General features: G+C 38.6%; 1 protein-coding gene across 1 annotated transcript; it reads right to left on the reverse strand.

Annotated features, from left to right (window-relative positions):
- Positions 1-4,083: 4,083 nt before the first annotated feature.
- LOC125224909 lies at positions 4,084-8,232 on the reverse strand. Its single transcript, XM_048128427.1, has 5 exons — positions 8,224-8,232; positions 8,065-8,157; positions 7,430-7,977; positions 5,641-5,716; positions 4,084-4,482 (listed from the first exon to the last, which is right to left on the reverse strand). Exons 1-5 carry the CDS (start codon positions 8,224-8,226, stop codon positions 4,321-4,323), a joined length of 882 nt encoding a protein of 293 aa, XP_047984384.1. The 5' UTR covers positions 8,227-8,232; the 3' UTR covers positions 4,084-4,320.
- Between the last annotated feature and the right edge of the window lie 6,604 nt (positions 8,233-14,836).

The following is a 14,836-nucleotide window of genomic DNA, read 5'->3' on the forward strand; positions in this document are numbered from 1 at the left end:
TAATGCGTCCGAAGTCACCGATTTTTTATAACTTTTTTTTTTAAATGAGAAAGTTTCACCAACCAAATTCACCGAAAATATAAATTTCAATAGTCCACACTGAAGTATTATAATAATCCATAAAGTGTCCTTCAATATTTTTTTTTAAATTATAATATCCTTGGCCTTGGTTGCAATGGCGCGGCGCGGCGCGCCGCCAGTGCAGCACAAGGCCGCACTGGCAGGATCGCCATGTGATGTGGAGCGTAAATGATAACTACTTCGTATGGAGTATACGTTTAATGTGTCTTAAATAACAAGTACATGCCAATATATACTAAGCTATGCACATGTGTGGGTAAGGTGTGGTACACACACTACAATACAATTTAAGTGTCCTTATTATTGACTTACGAGTATAAAGAACGTACTAAGTACATATATTTCATTCATGTCTCATTGATACTTGCAGTTAATTCTCACTGACCCGCGAGACCGGTTGGCATTTCCACTCCGTTTGATGTCTGACACATATACATATTCATGCTAAAGTTTAGCAGCTAAACGATACCAGTGTGCGTAGCCGAATGCACAAACGCTTCACGAAACGCTCACGAATCGTGAAGAGTTTGATTGGGCATTTGGCTACTCACACATAACCTCTACCACGAGTGTTTGACTTTTTAGAATACGCTACGACATAGCGTAAACGTCAGGGATTTATATAATTTTGGGTTTTGGACACCGCCGCGCTGGCCATCCTAAATATCGCTAGGCGGATAGAGTGGAGGCAGATCTCCGAGAACTCGGCGTCGGCGGGGGCTGGCGAGATGCAGCTCTGGACCGCGTAAAGTGGTGTGCTCTTGTGTTGGAAGCCAAGGTTATCGCGCCAACAAAGTAAGTAAGGAGGTTAATAACCTAACCTTTTGGGGATGCTGTTCTTTTCCTCCATACCATGGATGTTGTTTTCCCGATACGTTGAGGTTATGGAGTAAGCTATTCTGAAAGGTTAAAAGTCGTGGTAGATCTGCCGATCAAATTAAACTTTTAATTCCATACGTATTAAATGAACAGAGTTATTAATCAAATACGCCGACGGCAAAGATGGATGAGGTCTAACATCTTATTTAAGTAATGAAAGAAAACATTTTTAAAGCCCAATAAAAGTTATAGTGTGCCGCGACTTATATTGACTTATTAGAACTTTATTGCACCATAAAAGTGAATGACTTTAGGTCAGTACAGGTTGACATTAAAAAGTCGGACGTAGGGTTAAATAAACACAATTTGAAATATTAAACATGTAAAATCGTGTAACTCACGTAAAATTGTCAGCATCGCGCGTGCTTAATGAAAATGCTCCTCGTTACGGAGTGAAACATGTGGAGCAACCTTCGACAATTTTACGTGAGTTACCCGATTTTACATGTTTAATATGTCAGTGTCTCACAGTTTTATTATTACAATTTGAAATCTTAGTTATGGCAGGGGCGGCTCACTCCGCGATTCTATCGCCGCGCTACAAGTATGTACATGCCGGCGCACATAGGGGTATTTCACTAAAAAAGCTGGCCATTACTCGATACAAATAAGAAAAAATAAAAATAAATAAAAATAGCATATTTGGATTGACACAATGGAACTACTTATGAAAATGTATATAATTAATTTTGGCCAGCTTTTTAATCAAATACAGGGGTATTTGACTAAAAAGCTGCATAAGCACATAGGGATGTGCGGCGGCCGCGAGTTCGCGGCCCATTCAGTGGTGACGACCTTCGCGCGGCGCAATAAAATTCAATGTCGGCTGCTCGCGTGCGGTCCGCTTGTTAATGTAGGTAAGAATTTATAATGGCGGCATTTTGTGAACATCAAAGGAGTGAGCCTTCTGTACTTGTACTATTATATATTCTGTGGTTATGGTGAAACTACTACGATTAGGACGAAAATTCGACAAAATGACTGAGTAAATATCTACCTACTCAGTTCCCATTTGTATCTATAGGAGACTGCTTACCATCGGGCAAACCGTATGCGTGTTGGCCACCGATGTAGATAAAATATAAAGTTGATGTTTGTAGCTTCGTCATCATCAGCCTATCACCAGTCCACTCTTCTATGTCCAGCAGTCTCAGCCTCCCCAATTTCACGTCACCGTGTTCAATTCTTATTAGCAATCAGCTCCTTTTTTTTTTTTTATACTACGTCGGTGGCAAACAAGTATACGGCCCGCCTGATGTAAAGCGGTCACCGTAACCTATGGACGCCTGCAACTCAAACAGTGTCACATGCGCGTTGCCACCCCATTAGAAACAAGTACATTCCCTTTTGCTGTGTTAAGTACACAGTAAAAAGGAGTGTACAAGTTCTAAGGAGGGTTCGGGTTGCCGACGACTCAAAGGACAATAAACGGAACAAGTTAGTTCCGTAAGTCCTCCCGTCATCAGCACACCGCACCCTCGTTGAGCTCTGGCAGCCTTACTCACCGACAGGAACACAACACTATGAGTAGGGTCTAGTGCTATTTGGCTGCGGTCTTCTGTAAGGCGGAGGTACCTACTACCCCAGTTGGGCTCTGCTCTAGATTCGAGCGAGACAATATCCGCTGTGCTGTGCCCTACCACACAAAGCGGAATATCATTCGCTATGCCCTACCTCCTGCCAGCCATCCTGCGCAAATCGACACTCCACCTTGCCTGAGGACTTCCTTTCGCTTTCCAAGACGCGGTGAAATACCATCTTACCTACTATCATTATACATTGATATTTCAAATGCACGGAATACTGCCTGCTGTTAGACTAACCAATGACTAAAATTACATACGAATATTGTACGGATTACACAAAAAATCGTTTATAAAATGACTTTTATCAATCTCTTATCATTTCTTAGTTGGGATTATCTTTACCGACACCCAATGATTCATTCAAAGTATTTAAATTTACATATCTTCTCGGAACTCGATAAACTAACAGTAAATTTCTATTTGAATTGATATACTGTTTATACTTAGCTTGCGTAAGATAGTACATTGGTGTCATTTTCAAGGAAAAGGGCCTTAAAGCATAAGATACTACCTTAGTACGTCCGTCTGTCTATTTATAAAAGGACACGAGAGAATGAACATTTTATATTGATTAAACATAGAGAATTTTACATAGGTATTTTTATAATCTTATGTTACAATATTAATAACTATTTAATCTCTTGTACAAACGTCAATAAGTATATACCTATTAATTACAGGATATAGTAAATTCTAGGTATATTTTATAGGTAGTGTCCTAACATTTTTCGTTGCCTCTGACTAACAAAATTTCCTTCCGGTACTTCGTAGTACTGTTAATTATTGAAAACACTGACTATGCATAATAATTATAATAAATATACATTTTTAAATTCTCTTTGAATGAAAAACCAACACTAAAATCATTTACATACCCGAGAAAAGCTATTTAGAGACACGCAACGAAATATTAAAATTCGCGAATATTAATTTATATTTCAATTACATAACTGCAGATGTGCCAGACTGCCCGTCTGCATTTATTTGGCATCACCGTAAGCTTCCTGGGTCTTATACAAACTCAGATTTTAACTTCGTGATGCTGGCTCTGTTGGTGTTAAATACTATTGGGGTTACTCACAAACGACTGTCACATCTAACAAGTTGTTGAATAATCATTTGTTCCGTTCATACTGTAACGTGTTATGTTATTTTTGTTAGAAAGGGATAATTTAACAGAATTCTTAATTATAAATCGATAAAGCTCATTATCATTGTCTTTTTCTATTTCATCCAGTTACAAGTAAGTACCTATCTATATGCTGGCGTCATATCTAGAACGAAGTGTCTGCCCTTTACGTTTTCCAAAAAGTAGCTAGGTAGATAGTATTTCGAGCTCAGTCATCGAGTGACCGGTGTCTAACATCCACTGGAATTTTAACTTCTGATTAGCAGAAACGTCTGCAATCGATGCCATTAGCCCATTGCTACGGGTCCCATTGACCTAAGTGGTGGAAAATTTCGCTGGCTTGGTTGAAGTCTTGGTGGCTCAGTTGGCAGAGCGCTGGAGTATCGATCCAGAGGCCGTGAGTTCAAGTCTCACCCAAGGCAGACATTTTCCACTTTTAAATTTATCCACTGGAATATTTGTGTGACATACATTAGGTAGGGGTATTGTTGACTTGATCATCCAGCCAGGGATACCCAACCCATACACACAGGCCTTCCGGTTTTCGCTTCCGTATCTCTAGTCAATATTGAAGTTGTTGGTCAGCAAAGATATGTTATCACTAGACTGTGTCACCAACTATTTTTTGCAGAAACCACTAGTAAGTCACTGGGCATTGGTAAGGGGCACAACATAGAGCAGGCGAGCTAGGTTGTTGCGAGCATATCGTCCATGTTGCAGAGGAGCCCCGTGGCCTGGACGGCCCCACAGTGAAGCCCAGGTTTCTTGATGCTGCCGCACGCTCTCAGCGGAGTTCTGACGAGCTTCCTGAAAACAAATCATGTATGTAGAATTATTTATATTTATTAGACTTATATTGACCGCGTGGTAACGCTGAAAGTAAACGCAGCCGACACGCGCGAAGGAGGGTATCAGAATCAGAATCAGAAATGTTTTATTGCAAGATTATGGTATTTACAATAATAGTAAAGGTGTAAGGTACATTTCTTGAGTAACACATAATCTACCCATCAAGAGCATGCAATAATATTTTCATTATAATTTTCTCACAAGTTTTAGGCTTATTATAAAATTATTACTAACATACTATGGATTAATTGACATATATTTGGAATTTATTTGTTATGCAATACTTCATCGAAATTAAAATCAAAATATTCTGTTAGATTATAGAAACTTGTTTTAATTAGAATTTTCTTCAGCGTTTCTTTAAACTTTTTTCCAGACATCATTTTATGTCGTTTGGCAAATGGTTGTATATCTTAATACTAGAATAATACGGAAAGTAGAACGCGCGCTGTCTATGCAACTTTGACATCCACCCGCTTTCGTCAGTTTTCCGTGATCATGATGCATGTAACTGCATCGAAATATCGGGAGCTCGACAAAAATCAAAAAGGTAATCACGGTCTTTATCCCGGTCAATATAAATCTAATGAAAATAACCGTGAATCATTCAAAACTCTCATTTATATTTAATCGTGTACATAGGTGTCTATGACTCAAAATGATTGACTACGTTTCCTATATAACCGTATTGTAGCTAGCTCTTCCTACAGCACTTCTGTAGTGGCGCTACAGAGCCAGACTGTGTTCCAAAATGCAAAATACAAACATTTATGCTACAAGGGCTCTTTTACAAATCAATTAGCACAATACCTAAGTGCAACATACGTTACAATGTTTCGATAGCCAAGATCGAACGATTGTCATAGCGATTGTAATCGTTGACGTTCCATGACAAGTGGACTGGATCTGTCGCACCAAATCAATCACTATTTTCGTAAATACATTGTTTAATCTAATTGGGACGTTTTAAACCAGCAGTCGAGCACAAAAAAATCCAGTTATGCAACGTTGGCCAAATTAAATTTGTACCTACTACATACATACAGTACCTATACGTATGCAGTTCTTACTCAAGTTCTTACTGTTGAGTCAAAGCCAAACTTAATAAACCTTTACCTCTTTTCTTTGGTACTTGACCTTCACTTGATGTTTCAATTCTCTCAGATAATCCACGTTCAGAAGTTCTCGCCATCTACAAATATGGAGAAACCAATTACATAAGTGAAGAAGCGTATTATACTTTAAAAAGATAGTTAAAAGTGATCAACGCATGCGATAATAACGCCTACTAAATTAAAAACTATTATCGAACGAAACAAAGTCAAAGATCAAAGTGACGGTGGCAAACGCTTTATTAAGAGTACTAATGAAATCCGTAAATCTTTTCCACCGTCATATATCACGACGTGGATAGAAAGCCGTGACGCAACCCATGGCACGATCGATGGCTACACACAGCCACTGCACATTATGGATGGCACACGAAATATCTGTCATGTCGATCACCTTAATCTGTCATTACTACAAATAGATAAGCCGCCTATTATTACACCGACTTGTCAGCGTACAACAATCGACATCGTTATTCACTTGTTTTATTAACTCGACAACTCGGGCGTCGCACGAATTAAACCGTTACCGGTTCATCGATATTGTATGCTAATTAACCTTTTACCGATCCGCGTTGTTTTTATAACGGCTTGCACCGAAAGCGAGATAAAGATCGGCCGCTGGGAAGAAATATGAACCATCTGCCCGCCCGCCGAGCCGCGAGATTCTTCTACCGGATTGCACAACGCATTACAAAAATTCCATGATACAACATATTGGGCATACCCTCCGCCTGCAGGATTTTGCAACGTTGCGCGTTGTCATAAAAAATAACCAATTTCCATTTATAATGTATTCGTTAATCTGGCGCGCTAATTAATAAACTTGCACATCTGTTTCTAAGCAATCGTTTGGCACCGGTTACCTCGTTCTAAATATAATACTAACGAGGATTGTCATAACATAATTACTTGTTTGCTCCTGTGGAAGTGTGGATGTCAATATACATCAATACGATAGGTATTTATACATTCAATAGCTAACATCGCCTTAGGCTAAATATTCTCTTAAAGAATCCACTCACATTAGCAGAAATTCTCTCGAGATGTCACGGTTAGTTATGCGCCTAATACTTATGCGAAGGGTCAGATAACATGACCTCTTGGAATTAAAAATCTATTATTCTAACGAACCTTGGACACACCGATTATTCCGAATAATGTCCAGTGCTTTATTGCGTAAGAAGACATCTGAATGGAATACGTTATTGTGAAACTACAATGGGATGCATGGAATAAGAGGCATGTAAAGATTTATTTAAGAGTATTGACAAAAGGTAATCGTCTATTATCGTTTGAACTTTAGATTTATCAAAATAACGTATGCGAGCATTTACAACAGAAACGAATTAAGCTTAGCGTAGCTTTCGCGTGGTTTAAATAGTAAACCATTAAATATATTTTTAAGCCTGTTTGTTGACGATAACGGAATTGGTAGTTGATTTAAGTGACGGGTATTTTCCGTAATCACGGCAGCGCCGGCCACCACAGCTCCACTACGAACCGTAGCAATGTCTTGAGGTTTCTGAATGCTGGCTTGTGTGTTCCTGTAATATACTACCAATGTTTTTTTGGTTGTATGAGGTTGAGCACAAGGTACGTGTTTCTGACTGCTCCCTCAAGAGTTGCGCCATATCGCTCCGAAGTGATCCGCTGCACCTAATCGCGACAGCGCGCCTTTGGGCTTCATTGTACGCTTGAGTGCTCCGATAAGCGCCGTTGCGCTCCAAAATGCTCCATTGCGCCTTGTCGAGGCGGTGCGCCGTCGAGCTCCAGATTTTCAGTTTAACACTTACTGGCACATGTCCTCCGGGGGTCGTGTGACGTCACTAGAGGGCAGCGTGCGAGCTCCGACCCTCCTCCGCCGTGCCAAGATAGGCACCAGCTCTATACCTCCTGTGACACGTAAGATCGTCTCTTCAGGTGTCAACTTCTGTTCTCCTGTTGTCACACTTTGTTTATTTTCAATTTTATCAACATGTTCATCCTCTGGTAAAGTTCGATCGATTTTCTCCCCATTTGATAATCTTTTAACAAATTTCTTCTTTTTAGGCTTATTTTTACCAGTTGTAACATGATTGTCTTGTTTTACAACTTGATGGTTTGCAGCTATTCCATTGGTTTGTGTACTTTCCTCTTTTTGTGCTTGTTGATTTTTACTTTTCGGACTATTAGTGTGCTTAATATCAGGCAGTTTCAATTCGCTTTGAGGTTTGTTCTCCTTATCTGGTGTATTTCTGTCCTTATCATCATCTTTCTTTACGTTAGGCAAAGCCAGTGAAGATCTCTTGCGCTTATGTTCATCACTTTGTAGCTTATTTAGAAGATTGTTGTCGGTCCAGCCCTGTAAAATTTCACAAAGTTTTATTTTCATTTTCTTTACCGAAAACACTGAGGAGTAGATAAAAAGAAAGGTAGCTGTAAAATTTACCATAGACTTTGAAAAGTTTAAGCCGATATCTCTCGGGTTTCTCCAAATAGTTCCACCTGGTCCCGGTTTACCCCAAGGACCATCCATAGTTTGCTGAAAACATTAAACCAATTGAGTCGGTATTGGCAACACTATCGTACGAAATATTCAACATTTTACCATTTTTCTCTCGTATTCTAGGTTTTTCTTTACTTCATCTTTTATAGCTCTTTTTCGCGTATCGACCATGTCATCTGAAAATAAAATAAATAGTTAGAAATGTGGCAGACAGACATACGGACAGAGCGGCACCATAAGGGTTCCTTTTGTACCTTTTTGGTACGGAACCCGGAAGTTGATTTTGAATGCTCTTGAAGTAACAAGTTTGCCAATTCAATATTAATTTACGTAAGCTGCTAGTTATATAGAAGAGAGAGAGTATATAGGCCTATTGCCTACATACCTATTTACATAATTATAATTCACTCACATAATAACTTTTATTCTTTTAGTCTTACTTTTTATCTTAAAATAATAAACAAGGATTATTAAAGGTCAATGCTATTAGATAAGTATTTAAGTTAAGACATATTTTTATAGCCATCAATTAGGCACAGTTCGGGCCTTAAGGCTCGATCTCAGGTCATCCAAGAACATTTAAGCACAGCCATAGGTGCCACATATGTTTGCAATTAAGTGATGCCCATCAGCGTTTTAGACTGTTAAGTACTTCATCATTTATTGCGAATCCTTGCAATGCGAAGTTATAAATCATCATCAACATTTGGCTGTCAAAATGTTCGCAAACAATATATCTCTATAAGAATACTTTCTTATAATGAATACCTCATTCCTTATATTGTAAATGCTAGGATTCATTGCGTGTCGTATTGCACATGCACAATAATTTATTCAGGCACAATGTGCTATATTAACATCTCTTATACTTTTAACTAGCTTTTTTAATTCCCAAACATCATCTTACCAACACACTATTTTCGCACAGTCATTTATGTTTTTTATTGTAACATCAGAATCATGTTTTTGGGGTACTTTATTCATTCACACAACGACTTAAGTAATCAGTACATCGAACCTGATACTGATTGTACAAGAATTCTGTTTACTCGTAAAATGTAATCGCACAGCTGAACATTTTACCTTTTTTAGGGTTCCGTAGTCAACTAGGAACCCTTATAGTTTCGCCATGTCTGTCTGTCCGTCCGTCCGTCCGTCCGTCCGTCCGCGGATAATCTCAGTAACCGTTAGCACTAGAAAGCTGAAATTTGGTACCAATATGTATATCAATCACGCCAACAAAGTGCAAAAATAAAAAATGGAAAAAAAAAATTTATTAGGGTACCCCCCCTACATGTAAAGTGGGGGCTGATATTTTTTTTCATTCTAACCCCAACGTGTGATATATTTTTGGATAGGTATTTAAAAATGAATAAGGGTTTACTAAGATCGTTTTTTGATAATATTAATATTTTCGGAAATAATCGCTCCTAAAAGAAAAAAAAGTGCGTCCCCCCCTCTAACTTTTGAACCATATTATTATGTTTAAAAAATATGAAAAAAATTACAAATGTAGAACTTTATAAAGACTTTCTAGGAAAATTGTTTTGAACTTGATAGGTTCAGTAGTTTTTGAGAAAAATACGGAAAACTACGGAACCCTACACTGAGCGTGGCCCGACACGCTCTTGGCCGGTTTTTCATGTTATGCCAATGCCACAAAGATAGCGAAAATGTAGGTAATAAATAAGTTAAGGCAAGAACGATTTAATACTGGACTGACAATCCAATACAAAAAAGCATACCCCTGAAATGTATGCATTCAATAATTTCTCCATGCAATTTTGCAGCTCACTGTACAGAGTAGAATTATGCAGTGCTCACCTAGTATCTGCCTATAAGTATGTGGTAGGGGTAGGTGTGTCGTCTGTCGGTAGCAGATCAAGCTAGCTCAAATTTCTTGTTACTGCAATCGGGAAGCACCGCCATTTCTATCATATACCTCTCAGTATACCAGTGCCAGTATCGGGGTTCCATTATCTAGTGCTCACACCTAGTATCTGCCGATAAGTGTGCTGCTGGTCCGGCGTCTGTCGGTACCGGATGTCATTATCAACAGAGCGCCGCAGATTCTCGGCGTAGCAGAGTTGCGGGTCCTCGCGCAGGCGCAGCGGCGTGCGCCGACGCCGACGACGGCCCGACCAGCGGCGGCATGCTTCGTATAATGTGACACCCTGCAAAATACACACGCGTAAAGGAAACTAGACTGGCCTTAAAAAGAGTTAAATCAATCGACAAAAAAATTTGTATAATTCAATAGTACCTCTACTATTAAATACTAAACGTAACCGCAAGTTTTGAATGACTAGTTTTAAATACTCTATTTAATATAGAATAGAATAGAATAGAAAATATTTATTTGGCATACAGATACATAATAAAAACAAGTACATAATACTTAATAACTAGTACACCAAATAGGATGCCACTCAGCGAATACCGTGTCGCGTGTACCAGTGCCGCGTCTATAAAGACGCGGCACTGGTTTTCAGGGCACCCAGAAATATAGGTAATTATTACTTAATAAAATGTTAGGCATTTACGACAATCACAAATAACTTACATTCCGAATTAATCGTTCACTGATATAAGAATAGGTAATAGTTCAATTAATATTAACTATAAGAATTTTTTTTTCGACTTTCCTCGCGCCATAGTTGGGCTGTAAAAGTACCCAAATACTGCTTACACTTTTTCTTGCAGGATTCTTAAAATGTTCAACGTAAAGAATCATAAATCTCATGCAGGAATTAATTTCGCAAACAAGCCAATCACCCTGCACAAGTAATTCATCCTTATCATTAAAAGTTATGAAGCCTTCTCCATATAGGTCGAAAAATAGATGAGCCTGGCCTTTGGGAAATCAGTTGACTGGTTTTTACTCATCGGTTGCGCCATGCACTTATACTCTGCGCAATATGATTGACCCCTACCTTATACAGATTTATAGCCAACGGATACTCCTTACATAATAATTACCGCTAATATTTAATGTTTATGAGATACTAGCTTATGCCCGAGACTTCGCTCGCGTTAAAATCGAAAAGTTGCAGAATGCTCCTTACAAATTTCCGTTCCCCCATTTTAGGGAAGTGAAAAAGTAGCCTATGTCACTGTATCACTCTCCATCCCTTCAACTATCTCCACTCACAAAAATCACGTCAATTCGTCGCGCAGTTTTGCCGCGAAAGATAGACAAACAAACAGACACACACACACTTTCCCATTTATAGTATTAAAGTATAGAATGATGGATCATATTCGACCATGTATTAAAACAGTAAATGATTCCTATGATTCAATTTTATGACCCTCATTTGGGATAAAGTGTTCCAAAAGCAATCGCTTTTTAAATTACGGTTATTTTTTATTTTGTAGCAGTCCAAGCTGGTAATTTATTAGCGGGTTTTAAATGTAGGTGGTAAAGTAAAGAGTGGTGTAAGAACACTGAAATGAACTTAGTATGAGGTATTTGAAAGCTGTTCGGTCTTATTTAAGCGGAAGAGTGACATTTTTTGAAATTCCATTCCCACATCACCTGCGCTGCATTTTTAGGGTTCCGTACCTCAAAAGGAAAAAACCGGCCAAGTGCGAGTCGGACTCGCGCACCGAGGGTTCCGTACAAACCTGCATTTGATATGAATTTCAACTTGATAGCTCTACGCGTTCATGAGGAAAAAAGTAATAAGTTTATATTTATTAAAAAATATATATTTTGTAATGTAACTAAAAATTTAAGGTTTTCGGAATTTTTCCTTTATGTGTGCTATAAAACGTTGCTTCATGCCAAATTTCAAGATTCTAGGTCGACTGGAAGTACCCTTTAGGTTTTGATTCCCTTGCGAGTACTTGCGAGTTTCAAAATATGCAGCTTAAATTGCTGTTTCTTTTGATTGCGTTGACATAGAAGTTTGATTTTATTACAGCTTAAAGGTATTATAGACCTGAGTATTTGGTATGAATTTCAATTTAATACCTCTACGCGTTTATGAGGAAATGGGTAGTAAGGTTAAAATTATTAAAAAAAAAAATATTATGTGATGTAACTAAAAATTTATGGTTTTCGTTATTTTTCCTTTATCTATGCTATAAGACGTTGCTTCGTACCAAATTTCAAGATTCTGAGTTCACGGGAAGCACCCTGTAGGTTTTGATTCCCTTGCAAGTGTCGAAAATTTGCGGCATAAACGGCTGTATCTTTTGATTGCGTTGGCTTAGAAGTTTGATTTTTTCACAGCTTCAAGGGACAGTAGACCTGAGTAATTGATATAAATTTCAGCTTCATACCTCCACGCGTTCCTGAGAAAAAGGGTCTTGACAGACGGACGGACGGACAGACGGACAACAAAGTGATCCTATAAGGGTTCCGTTTTTTCCTTTTGAGGTACGGAACCCTAAAAACGGAACCCTTGTTTTCGACACTTGCAAGGGAATCAAAACCTACAGGGTGCTTCCCGTGAACTCAGAATCTTGAAATTTGGTACGAAGCAACGTCTTATAGCATAGATAAAGGAAAAATTACGAAAACCATAAATTTTTAGTTACATCACATAATATATTTTTTTTTAATAATTTTAACCTTACTACCCATTTCCTCATAAACGCGTAGAGGTATTAAATTGAAATTCATACCAAATACTCAGGTCTATAATACCTTTAAGCTGTAACAAAATCAAACTTCTATGTCAACGCAATCAAAAGAAACAGCAATTTAAGCTGCATATTTTGAAACTCGCAAGTACTCGCAAGGGAATCAAAACCTAAAGGGTACTTCCAGTCGACCTAGAATCTTGAAATTTGGCATGAAGCAACGTTTTATAGCACACATAAAGGGAAAATTCCGAAAACCTTAAATTTTTAGTTACATTACAAAATATATATTTTTTAATAAATATAAACTTATTACTTTTTTCCTCATGAACGCGTAGAGCTATCAAGTTGAAATTCATATCAAATGCAGGTTTGTACGGAACCCTCGGTGCGCGAGTCCGACTCGCACTTGGCCGGTTTTTTTTCTGATGTCTTAAAAACTTCAAAAAATTATAATATACACCAGTCTTTTTTTTTCAAGTTTGAATAGGTAGACGTTTGACCACGATCACACCTGATGGTAAGTGATGATGTGGTCTAACACGCTTACCAATGAGACACCTATTTACTCTTGTTATAAAGAGACCTGGATTGTAATACTCAGGTGGAAAAACAGACTCAGGCAGGACATTCCACTCTTTGGCGGTTCGCAAAAGAAATGTTGAAGCGAAACGAAGTTCATCTAAATTTTAGGCCTTTTCACATAAACATTTAAAATTGTAATCATGCTACCTACTCGTATAGCCTCAGTTACCTATTCATGAGGATGTTTCGAGATTTTCAACAATATTTTTGTGCATAATTCCAGTAGCTATTGTGTGTATATTCTTCCAAGCGTTCTAATTACCCTTAGACCAGTTATGATTGACGCCATTCAATTAGTCATCAAGCGTCAGGCCACATGCCACATCGACGTTTGCTAAAGCTATAATGACCCAAATCGGCTTCCGCACGGCGTGTCAATCAAGAAATGTGACGACCCTTCGTGGAAAGTTGTTAAAGGTCACGGAAGCGGTGGCTTCCTATACATATACCTCTATCAATATTCATACGAAATCCAATTTCATTAAACTGATTCTTCGTAGTGTAAAGTTTGAGTATAGAAAGCCATGTTTACCTGATATCTACGTGCCATTCTTTATAAAAGTTCACATCACGAATGACCTACTTACGGGTTGAAGTGATATTACGATTACCTATGAAATGTTTATTATTTCAAATGTTAAACGTACGTTTCTTATTTTAAATTGCTATGATAGGCTTATTATCCCATTTTTCATAGCACTTATCAATGTTTTGATAGATGATTGATAGTGTCACTATTGCAGTGTAAAACCGATATAAACGCTGTCATTGTGTAACTGTGGATTAATAGTTTGACACTTTTACCGATATATTATTTTTAGAACAAATATTTTGTGTATTTTACACGTAGACCTACGATTATACGCACGACTATGCTATGTCATGGCGCTTGGTCGTTAGCGTTACCGACTCTAGTAATTAAGTATTTAACAGCAACTGCCATTACTATCAACATCCACCATTACCATTGTCGAATAGTGTTTTCTGTTCATAACTCTGTAACATCTTTTCATTCTCCGCCATAAAAATTACCCATATTAAAACATAAAGTTCGACAGCGCAGTTATAACCACAACCAGTCTAATGATAGCGGCACAGGACTCTTACTCTAAGGGCCGGTTGCATCAAACCGTCTGTCACCGTTAAAGCGGTCGTTAAATTTGATTGTATGGGAAGTTCCATAGACGTCTGCTGCGTGACGATGATGTGTCTGTCAAATGTGGTTGGTGCAACTGGCCCTAAGTTGAACATCAGGATAATCAGGATAAATGCCACTGGCTTGCTAGCCAATTGGCATCGGTCACTTCAGTGCGGCGCAAGCTTCTTGATTTGAGTGCGCCACCGCAGGGCAGGCCAAGTTTGCAGGACTCAAGGTCAGCTTGTAATGGCACTCACCCTCAGTTCATCTTCGGGAAAGATGCCACCGGCTCGCAAATCGGTACGACGCAAGCTTCTCGGGTTGGGCGCGCCGCCGCCGGCACGGCCCCATGGCTCGTAGGAAGCCAGCTCAGCTCGGGCCTGCCGAAATAAAACATCTACA

Source organism: Leguminivora glycinivorella, chromosome 3, assembly GCF_023078275.1.
Source record: "Leguminivora glycinivorella isolate SPB_JAAS2020 chromosome 3, LegGlyc_1.1, whole genome shotgun sequence".
Lineage (NCBI taxonomy): Eukaryota > Metazoa > Arthropoda > Insecta > Lepidoptera > Tortricidae > Leguminivora > Leguminivora glycinivorella.

What these genes read in the sequence shown, in the direction of transcription:
- LOC125224909 (XM_048128427.1), bottom strand. An exon ending in CCCCCGGAGGACATGTGCCA is followed by an intron (nt 5,717 to 7,429) that starts GTAAGTGTTAAA and finishes CCATATTTGTAG; the next exon opens with ATGGCGAGAACTTCTGAACG. An exon ending in TCAAGTACCAAAGAAAAGAG is followed by an intron (nt 4,483 to 5,640) that starts GTAAAGGTTTAT and finishes ATTTGTTTTCAG; the next exon opens with GAAGCTCGTCAGAACTCCGC.